The 11,326-nt window shown below is 42.6% G+C and overlaps 1 protein-coding gene across 1 annotated transcript in view; it reads right to left on the reverse strand.

The window, feature by feature from the left end:
* The window catches only part of kcnh3 (potassium voltage-gated channel, subfamily H (eag-related), member 3), a 186,148-nt gene that overhangs the window by 14,408 nt on the left and 160,414 nt on the right, over positions 1–11,326 (reverse strand). The window contains exons 8-10 of the mRNA XM_085248833.1: positions 10,617–10,991; positions 7,740–7,939; positions 6,580–6,829 (exon numbers count right to left, since the gene is read on the reverse strand). Of these exons, the coding sequence (XP_085104959.1) occupies positions 6,580–6,829; positions 7,740–7,939; positions 10,617–10,991 (825 nt within the window). The remainder of the gene's footprint in view (positions 1–6,579; positions 6,830–7,739; positions 7,940–10,616; positions 10,992–11,326) is intronic.

Here is an 11,326-nt window from a genome sequence, read left to right on the forward strand (position 1 = left end):
CTTTAGACACAATGCAAAGATGTCACCTTTTTCTAAGCTGCTCTGTAAATAAATCACTAGAAGAAATTGTCAGAAATAACAATGCTGGTCACATTACCATGTCCTGTGTATAACTACACAATATACAGTTAGCATACAACCATACAATGTATATGAGCAGCATAGATTGCATCGATTACTAAGTGAAGGCATGGATTGGATGGTTGGATGTTAGAAAGAAAATGGAAATGTGTTTGTGAGGCATTAGACAGACAAAGACCCCCCACAGTATATGGGGAGGGGGGGGGAAGGGAAAAAGTCAAACAAAGAAGGAACGAGGCTGCACAGCCACAACGCAAAGAAAAGAAAGAGGGGGCTGAAGAGAAAAACAAGCAGAGAGAGAACAGAGGCAAAATAGAGGGAGGCGGGGCGGAGAAGGGCAGAGGCGAGCAGGGACCTAAAAAGGGTGATGGAGTGCGGAGGTGGACTAAGAAGAGGGAGGGTGGAAGACGAAAGAATCAAGAGAGCTGTGAGAGGAAGTGGAGAGGGACACAATGTGGGGGTGGCTGCAGACTGGCATGAGACGAAATGGAGGGGCAGGGTGAGAAAGAGTGAGGGAAGGGGGAGAGGTAGGGCGAGCAAGAGCTCGACGCACGCCACGTGAGCGACAGCAGTTACTGGACTCGGCCTTCCAGCCCTCCTTTGAACCTTGAACCACCTCGGTGTCCTGCTGCCTCTGCACTCGGCACCATCCAACTGTCATCTGCAGCCCCCACCCTGAAATCTGTGCTGCTTCTTAATTTGGCACGATGGGCCCTTCTTATGCTCCGGCTGTCTTTTTTACGTCACTCACATCCCCCCTGCAGTTCAGCACAAATGCGCTGTCACAAAGATGACGGGTGACCAAGAGTGACAGCAACGACAAGGAGCGCTTTGGCTCATAATCGCAGCAAAATGTTAAACTGAGCAGGAGACAAACACTTGCAAGTGACATTTAAGTGCATGTATCTGTCTCGTCATAAAAGTGTAGGTGAAAGTGATGAGGGCAGGGAACAAAGGCTTATCGACGGAGCTCAATTTATCAACGTCGTTGATTTGATGCCTTGAGTAGGATTTTTCTTTTGCTCTTGATCTTTTTAAAGACTAACTAACTAACTCAAAATACTGGGTCAAAATGACCCAGAACTGTTATTCGTCTGCCCTGGTTATAGAATACATTCAGAAAACTGTGCAAAAAATTGTACCTATTGTACCCTCCTGTTTTCAAAACGTTAACTCGATGATTGCATGCATGCAATGCTTTTAGAGGACACCTGTGAATTATATACAGACACTGTGCTAGTCTAGAACAGTGCAGTGACCCACTTACTTCATCTGAAGTCTTGGTGTCATCGTAGTGGGTCATTTTGGTCTGTTGGTCATCACCGAGGCTAATGTTCTTCATCTCGTACTGCTTACGTTAGCCTGAAAATTTGGTCTTCAGTTGACCTTTACTTTGACCATCACACAGAATCACAGCGACTATGGAGCGATGTATTACTTAAAACTGAATTAACAGTATGTGACACCAGTAAAAACATTGACCTTTTATTTCATCACACCCCCATGCTAGACCAAGATGCCTAATTTATTAGATGGCTAGATGGGAGCGAGGGGTAAAATAAGAAGAGGGAAGTATGAGATGTTGATTGAAAACTTGCCTTTAAGTCATGTTATTTCCCGGCAGCTTCCTGTTTAGGGATAAAATGTTCTTGCTCTGATAAAGTTGTATGGCACTGTCTTGAAACACTATTATTGCTAATTGGTGTGTGGGTTTATGATTCAGGATTTTCAGCCTCATACTGCAGAACAAAATAAGACTGATAATTGTCTGTGGCTGTGACTCTAATTTATCGTGTGCAGTTGCACTTTCACATGTGATGATGTGAGACCGGCCATGGGTTTGAGATTAATCTGTTTTATTGTCCATCAGGGTCCAGAACAGTTCCTGGAAGAACACTGTACCACGATGGGCTCCACCAGTGCAAAGAGTTCTGTGAACTTTGCAGGACTCTGCTCTTTCCACACTTCAAAAGAGCAAATAAATGGATGAATGGCTGTCACTGCAAATGGCATTAAAGAAACTCATGCCCATACCTATCAGTCTGATCTTCCATCCTCACTGCACGTGTGCAAGCTGCTAAACTGACATGAACTAACAGTCCACCAGTGCAGCTTTCACGTCACACAGACCAGAAAAAATAAAAGATTAAAGTAAAAAAGAAAGAAAAAAGCAGTCTCAGTGCTTTCCTAATGAAGGAATATGAAAGAATAAATGAAGTGTGAATTGTATTAAGCTGGAAACATAGGATGTAATGGTACACTGGTGGTTGTGATATTCATGTCTGTGGTAAAGGTGCAGAGCATGACTATTTGGGTTTCCACCCACACTGTGTCTGCAAATTCAGCCCTGTCTAATATTAGGCTTCTGCCTTCACATCCCCAGAGACTAACATGCACTCACACTGCATGTGCGCACACACACTGGTGCACAAACACAAACAGTATTAGAAAGGTTACATCTTTGTGTTTTCTTATGTGTGACTTTGTTTCTCAGCTCTTTTGTTTGCAGTTACATCCTTTACAATTACTTCGGGTGCTGGGCGCTACATTTAGACATGTGGAGAGTGAACTGAGGTGAGGACCAAACCGCTCTGTGGGCTGACTAGTCACAATCTGAAATTCAACTGGAAAAATCATGGACGCTGGACTCTCCAACCTAAATCGTTTTTAGCATAAAAAGCCAGCACCTGTTATGGCTTCACTCTAACAGCATGCACATCTAGAGGCACCATTAATGTTAAAACTTATTATGATACTTACAGAATACCACAGTTTTTGTCTCGGCCGTATCATTTTATTTTGCTGTATTTATCTGCGACACCTCAAAGGCCGGTCCGTGAAAATATTGTCGGACATTAAACCGGTCCGTTCCGCAAAAAAGGTTGGGGACCGCTGCTGTACATCATTTCATAGAAACGGTACTCTCTGATGGCTGTGGCCACTTTCAGCAGGATAATGCACCCTGCCACAAAGTAGCAGACTGGTTCAGAAATGAGGAGGAGCATAACTATGAGTTTGAGGTGCTGACATGGCCTCCAAATTCCTTAGATCTCACTCCAATCAAGCATCTGTGGGATGTGTTGGACGAACAATCCATGAGGGCCCTCACAGCTTACAGGACTTACAGGACCTGTCGCTACCATCAGTCAGATAAAACAGCACACGTTCTGGTGGAGTCCATGTCTCAATAGGTCAGGACTGTTTTGGCAGCAAAAAAACATTTGTTGTGTTTTCTCTGCACTCTCTCAGTTACAAATAGGGTTTAAAACATTTGCCAATTGCTGCATTCTGTTTCACAATTTCCACAGAGTCACAACTTTGTTGGCAAAGAGTTTGTGCCTTCCTACACAGCACACCCAGAACCGGCCGCAACAGCAAGGACTGAAGAACATTTCCGAACCACATTTCTCATTTGGAAGAGTCTGAGGTAATACTGTATACCAAGCTCATACTTATGTTTTCTTACTGGCATGTGGCTAGTAAGAAAAAATTCGCTCCAAGACACCCACAGTATTCACCCTGCACCACGCTCTAATTACAGCTTTTGGCTGTCAGTGAAGACATCTGACAAAAAATATTTTGAAAGCTACTAACACCCATGACAGCTCATACAGCAACATTAATCAACTTTGATGCACCTTCATACCTATTTCAAGATAGCCTATTACTTGCCATGCTTCTTCAAATCATTTTTTTAAATCTTTCAAATGTTTATAAGATTTCTGTGATGTGTGGGAACCTTGATAGTTGCACTCTCGAACATAAATCGTGGAACCATAAACGAATCACGGTGAGATTCTGAAGGGTTTTTGCTTTTCAGGTGCCTGTGAGAAGTTAAACTCTGAGGTGGAGGTGTTACTGGCTTGCAAGGAAAATGTCACTGCTCCCCTGTTGTGGGAGGTTAATAACTCAAGTGTGTGAGTAGAAGCTCCAGTCACTCTCCTGAACACGCCAGCAGAGCTGAGCTACTGTCAGGATGTGTAATAGTTTCAAATTAAAAGGGACCTACTAATCGCTAATTCAATTTCTGAGCAGCTCCTCAGTTCATCCTCTCGTTCAAACAAGCTGTTTAAAGTTCAAGCTCTGCCAACGATTTAATCACCACTAAACATTTTGGAGTCTCATAAGTACTTATGTTGATCATGTAAACTGGCTGAAAGAAACATGTTTTCCAAAAGAGCTGTGTGTCTTGTGAAAACCCGCTTCTCTCAGACACCAACCTCCATGGCTAAAAAAAAATTGCGACAAAAACTGCAATCCCCACTCGCTCAAGTAACACATTACTGCACTGAATTCAGTAACCAAAAGAGATTAAATCAGACACTTGTGTTCAAGTCATGTGCAGGTCTGCAAGTTCAGAAGAGGGTCGACACGATCATTCATTTTATTTTTATTGCACAAAAAGACACGGATGTGAAGCAGAAATCGGCACCTATCCACTGCTGACATCAGCAGTATGTGTAAGTATGTGCAAAGACAGATGCCAACTCAAGTCTAGTAGTGAGAAACCCCAGATCCATAGTGCATGCTGCCCATGGCCAAGGAGCCAAAACCTTGATTTTCTGCAGGTAACCAAAGCATCTGATGAGCCGTGAGGCTTGTAGAACTGCAGTGTGCATTTGAGCCTGTGCTCTTTGGGCTGGTTTGCACCTTTGCTATTCATAGTAAACACTAAAACTGTCCCCAGTGATTTGTGTCAGCGTGTGGGATTCTAGCCAGAAAATTCATCTTACGCTCTGTTACCCAGTAACTGAACTATTTTCTTTTTGACTAATGACCCCAACAATGTTCACTATCATAGGCCACAGACTATACCTGTTATAGACATCAGCCAACATTATTATGCATACCGTATGTGTGCCTCTCTGTTTATGCCTCACCGCCGCTTTGTGGTCGCCGCTCTCACCTGTGTGAAGAGTGAAACACAGCTGCTGGCGTGTGCTTTGGTGTTGTCATGCACCTCTGGATTTAACATGACCAGGTAGGAGACACACGTGTGTGAGCGGGTCTGTGTTTCAGTGACATATCAGTGATGCAGCACAGAGATTCTGTGATGGCAGAGCAACAGTGAGAAAAGATGAGGAAGTGGAGGAAGCAAGAAGAATGAGTTGAGTAAAGTTTGACTTATCTGACTGTTTTGTTTAATGTGCCTTATAATCCGGTGCGCCTTATGGTCCGAAAAATATGGTACATTAAACCCTATGGAACAAAAATAGGATGCCATTAAAGTTCATATGTGTGTGAAGGTAGAAAAGCGAATACTTTTGGCAGTGCAGTGTAACAAACAGAACAAACTCGTTGGCCGAGGTAGGCCTCACTGAGTTTCACTATGCTGCCTACAAACACTGGCTTGGTGTCGTTGTTCAGAACCATAATCATATATGTTGTGTGCATATGTGTGCTGCATAGAAAAGGGATTTATAAATGTGTGTAACAGTTGGACCAACTATTGAAAACTGTAGCTTCTCTTCCTTGCCAGCAAAATTCCCTCCGTTGCATTACAGAGCCTCAAGATTCCTTCACTGCAGAGGTTTTTCCTACATTTTGCCATGTAAGGAATAAAGTTCTCCAGCCTCATCTGATTCTTAGATTCATTACATTAACTGACAGCACAAAGATTAAAACAGAAGTGCCAAACTGCCAACAAAAACCCTCATTCATCCATCCATCCATCCATCCATCCATCCATCCATCCATCCATCCATTCATTCATTAGTTTGGTTATAGGTGCATACAGTGTAAGACCTGTTTCATCTCTGCTCACAGTAAATAGAAGATTATTCTGTCGAGCTCACAGGATCAACACTGTGGGAAATCATTACTCTCTCGGCTTGTATCAAGCTTGGAAACGTCTCTTTAAAGCAGCAGAGCATAAACAGCTGCTCTTTATCAGCTCGCCTTCAGCCTCGTCTTCCCCTTTGTTTGAATATTACACACACACGCACACACAAACACACACCCGTTTTATGTCCTGCCTTCCTTCTCCTTTTTCGCCATCATCAATTTTAATTTCCATTAGACACTCCAGACCAGGTTGCTCTGCAGGTCTGAGCCAGCACTGTGAAATTATTTTAACTGTAATCACTGAACTGAGAGATGATCTCTCTTTCCCCCTCTGAAGTCCATACTTCGTTAGCAGCACTTAATATTAACACAGGCACACATTCAGCCGGCACATTCTCAAATGAACCATTCTCCCCCTTCGTTTAATATTCAGCACGATGTCCCGCAGATCATCTCACATCCTCCAAATCTCAGTTTCAAAGATAATTGTCTGTCAGAGCCGAGGGTGTCCAGTGTAGTTCTCACTCAGATCTGTGTCCTTCCTTCAAACAACAAAGATCCTAATTACGTTTTAGTTTAATTAAGTAACCGTGTGATCTTTTTTTTTTTCTTTTGCAGTTTGGCAACTTGACTGAGAAATGTTGTTAACCTGGAACACACTGACAGGACATCGTGTTCTCTGCTTAAGAGAACTTTACTGTTTCTCTGACTTACCTAGGATAGCCAGCACAGTGTTGTCTTTCAGGACCTCCATGGAACCTGAGCAGACGAAATAGATAGCCTGCAAGGCGTCTCCCTGCCGGATGAGGAACTCCCCTGGAGCGCAGAAGGAGGTCTTGATGATGAGGGAGAGGGAACGCAGGCAGCCCCTGCTGGCTGACTCAAACAGAGGCAGCTGGAGCAGCTCCTTGTTCAGGTGCATGGCGATATCAGCCCTCAGCTCATCTGGGAAGTCTTTCAGAAGCTGTGAAGTGAAAGTTCACACTGAACAGCTGGTCTTTACTTCCATATAGTTTTATACAAAAAATAACCCTTTGCCGCAGGCTTGAAGAGCCTCTCCAAATGTAAAAATGTGATAACCTCACAGAGAGTTTAAAGTACTCAGTGGGCATTTCAAACCACATGCAAGATCAGAGAAGCTTGTAAGACATGATGAAATAATCTAGGACTACTCTTTTTTTTTTTTTTACATTACTCAGGGTTGCTCGTGGTATATCAGGCACTTAATTTTAGCATATTTACTTGCCTTGGGCAAATCTTTTCAAGCTGCAACATATAAATAGATCCTTCCAATAATCCTGATTTATTTATAATTGAGAAAATCTTAAAATTAAAGTCAGAGAAAAGTTCCAGATTTGACACCTAAAAGCACTGGTGACCTCTATGCTATTCTGTTTCTGTAGCTCACAGCTTTACCACCGACGTGTTAAAGTGTCGCTTAAGTGTAAGAACTGGGAGCTTAGCTGGCAAACTTCTCAGTGACAATGCGTAAAAATGGTTGTAATTCTTAAACAATTCTCACTAAAGTTTATGTAAAACGTGTTGTGTTCATTTCAAGCTGAAAGTCTGCACCTCAGTCAGTTTGATTTAAAATCCACTCTTGTGGAGTATAAGAGGCTAAACCACAAAGAAATGTTTTTGTGCAAGAAATGATTCGACCTAATTGTATTCTCAGAGCAGGCTTTCATCTCAAGCTGTACACTGGACCCTGTTCTCAACTCAAGGTGTAGATAAAACTTCCAGCAGACAACAAGACGTCCAGTGCTGAACTCTGGTTCCTCTGAACAGTGAAGCTGTTTAGTGGAGAGCATCTTTGAGCTTTCACTCTGGAGAACAGGCTATAAAGCAGTGCAACATAAACAGCAGCTTCTCACCTCACTAACGTCGATCCCGTTGTTGACCGACCACATAGTTTGGAAACACTCCAGCATGCGCTGCTCCAAAGCTTTGGGCAACCGATGGACTCTGATGAAGTCCTTCAGGTCCTTGGTGCGGGTGTGGTAAAGCGAGCGGCGCGAGTACATTCTCTGGATGATGGCTGTCACGTTGCCAAACACAACTGCATGCATCAGTGCTGGACACAGAGGAAAGGTTTCTTTATTGTTCTCGGTGCGCTTCTAGTTTGATACAGAATTAATTACTGCGGCTCGATTGGCTTCTTTCTAGAAAAGACCTCATTAAAGTCCCATAATACTTCTGCGCAGCAGGAAGCTTCATGGGATGTCTTTATAAGCCCTGAGAAGTTAAAAAGCACAGGGCTTAGAAGGACTTAGCTGCTCTAAAACCACTGTGAAGCACTGCCGAGAGTAGATTACGGTGTTCACAGAATGTCAGTAACACACTGCTGAAAAATAATCCCACTGTTCAGAAAACCTTTTATTTCTAATCAATGACAACTAAATTATTATTCCAAACAAACCCCAAAACAGCTCCAACCCCAGTGTGAGCATATTTGTTCAACAGTGCCACACACACAGGTTTGGTCTTAATGTGAGCACAGCTAACCAGCAGCTATCTCCAAAGACTGGAATCGTTTCATAATGCACTTTTCCTGAGGGAGCCACACAGCAGTTTCTCTTCCTAAAAGCAGTTTGAAAAGCTGCTGAAACAGCAGTCAGACCACGGGGACACTTACACGGTCCACTGACAGCCAGACTAATGGCTTCATTTTATAAAGAAACTGGGTTTTTAAAAGGCTGAATTATCTCTAAGTTATAGCTCATAGTATCTGTGTGCAGGAGCTTACCACGAGAGAACATTAAACTATGTTTAAGGAAAACATTATAGAGATTAATGAAGCTGTGGTCAACTCTCACTGCTGTTACATTCAATCTAACAGCAATCTCCTTTAACAAAGGAGCTAGGATGCTAGCAATCAAAGCAAGGTCAAAATGGAATATGATCTCTAGGGTGGTTGAGAATAACCAATGCTGTGGGACTTCCAGATACCAACAGGACAATTATAATGGTGGACGACAGCTGTAGTGATAGATGAGTGGGTATAACAAGTGATAACAACATCAGGAACTAGGAACACAGGAATCTTGAGAAATACCAAGGGCTGAGAGGAACTAGAGAATATGAAGGTGAAGGCAACAGTGATCTCCGAGTTACTCAGGGCAGTGACCCCAAACTGAGCAAGTAGTTCATCTGGACACAGATCTCAGGAACAATATCAGAGATCTGTGTCCAGAAGAGCGCAGTCCTAGGAGCAGTAACAATACGGTACAGGACTCCTAAGTAGAGGACCCAAGTTTGAAGGATAAAGACCGCATCCAGAGCAAAAGGGTAATTTTAAAGTAAGTTGTTCCTGATTGTGTATAGACATGTCCTCCTTTAGGATGGCATAGGTAAAGTAAAGGCAGATTCATGCTACTGTAGGCAGATTGAGAAGTTATGACATTTCCATAATTAGCAAAATGCACATATTAACCTCCATCACACAGTCAAAGTGTGCTGTCTAAGGTGCTGCTGTAGCAGAACTCTTTGAAAATAAGAATGAACAAATGCCTACTTGCTGTTGCAACAAACGGGCCACACGGTGGTGGAAAAAGTACTTTGATGATCTGATTGCATGTTGTATACAGTGCTTTGAGTACTCCGGGAGAGTAGAAAAGCGCTATATAAGAATCAGTCCATTTACCATTTACCATGACAGTAGCTAAAACTCCCTGTAACTCTTACATTAAGCGTTCTCCTGCCATCTACGAGATACATGCAGACATCATTGGTTCAGAGTACATATGCACACTTAAATCAGCCTTTGTTAAAGTTACAGTGTTGCTTTCACTCGACTGGGAAATATAGATTTCATTTTTCTTTCTTGGACGACTGTTGGACACAGATTCTATCAGCTGTCTGCAGAATGTGTTTTCCCACCTATTAGCTGAGTGTGTGTGTCTGTATGTGTCTGTCAGTATTTACTTGCACAACTGCATGTGAGTAGTTATGGTTAATGTCAAGGTTTAACCCACTAAAAAGAAATGTGTGTGTGTGTGTGTGTGTGTGTGTGTGTGTCTGAGACATCTGCACACATTATTGTGTCCTCTGCCCATAAATTGCTGCATTTCTCTCGTGATAACCTTTCCAGTGACTCCATTTCTTTCCCGATTCTTCATTTATTGCTCTCTTCGTGAACATTCAGTTCTCTTCATTGCGGCCAAAGAGGACACGCATAAGAACACAGAGTTCAAACAAGTAGCACACTGTAAGTCGAACACATCTTTCATCTGTGATTAAGCTAGAGTAGATCCACTATTGAGCCCATGTACAACCGTTCAACAGGCTCAAACAAAAATGGAATCAAGAATAAGAAAGAGACAGTCATTGTAATAGTTTATGACAAAAAGGCAAAAAATCCTCATAAATCATAAATTTAGCAAGTGTTTTTATGCACCATCACTTGCTTCTTTGAATCAAAATTTTCATTTAAATCTGCTCAGTACTTGTGATGCATCTTGAGAACAACAAAAGAATTTCATGGCCAAGCAAGTAATGAAACCTTTCAATCTGGAAAATGAGAGTAATGAGACAGTGAGTGAGAGGATTTGCATACAAGTTTGATAATCTATTATGTTTTACTGAAAAAAAGAAACACTTTTGAAACCAGGGATGGAACAAAATGTGTGCAGCTGTTTGTTTATGACTCACCCACACCTGAAAAAGAGCTGAACGAGTACTTCAGGCTGAGAGGAGAATAAGAGCTTCAAACTCTGAGAGGAAGCACTAAGATGTGTGCACACATTCCTTACCTCCTATGAGCATGGTGCAGATGGAGAAGATCTTCTCTGAGTCTGTGTTGGCTGACACATTTCCAAACCCTACACTGGTCAGACTGCTCAGAGCAAAATAGAGGGAGGTCACATAGCTGCTGCGCATTGATGGCCCGCCGTCCAGCACACTGAAACTCCCACTCCCACCAGCTGTCCCAGATGCAGTCTCGCTTCCTGAAACATTCCCGTAATACTGGCTAGAATTCCAGGTTCCTTGCCCTGCGACCTCTGACCCAGACACGTTCCACTGACTGCTGTCGGCTGGAATGCTGCTGACCGTGGAGGGGAACAGCGTTGTCAGGGCAGTGGGGAAATACGGGGTACCCAGACGTTTGGCCAGTTCATGGAGCCAACCTGAGACAAAGAGTGAGAGAATACAATGAATTATAAAAGTCTTTTTATTCAGCTCAACTGCACTCAGCTGATATCTTTATCACCTTCATTCTGTTACACTTTAAAAGTACAAAACTAGACGTTGTTCTAGGGATGTACTGCACCACTGTACTGTACATCCCGTACGTTCCACCTCCTAAGTTTCCTGAACAAACATCAACTAGAATGAAACTGACTTTTTATGTAGAGAAAAAATATTCTAAAGTTTTTCTACAATTTGTAAATGCATTTCGTTGCAAATTGCGGAAATTCTGCCCATTTTTAATTCATAGAAGCTCTGCTTTTCTTTTTTTATA

The sequence above is a fragment of the Mchenga conophoros genome, linkage group LG16 (genome assembly GCF_057382185.1).
Source record: "Mchenga conophoros isolate Kocher_MC1m ecotype Shallow Benthic linkage group LG16, M_conophoros_male_GT1.1, whole genome shotgun sequence".
NCBI classification, from domain to species: domain Eukaryota; kingdom Metazoa; phylum Chordata; class Actinopteri; order Cichliformes; family Cichlidae; genus Mchenga; species Mchenga conophoros.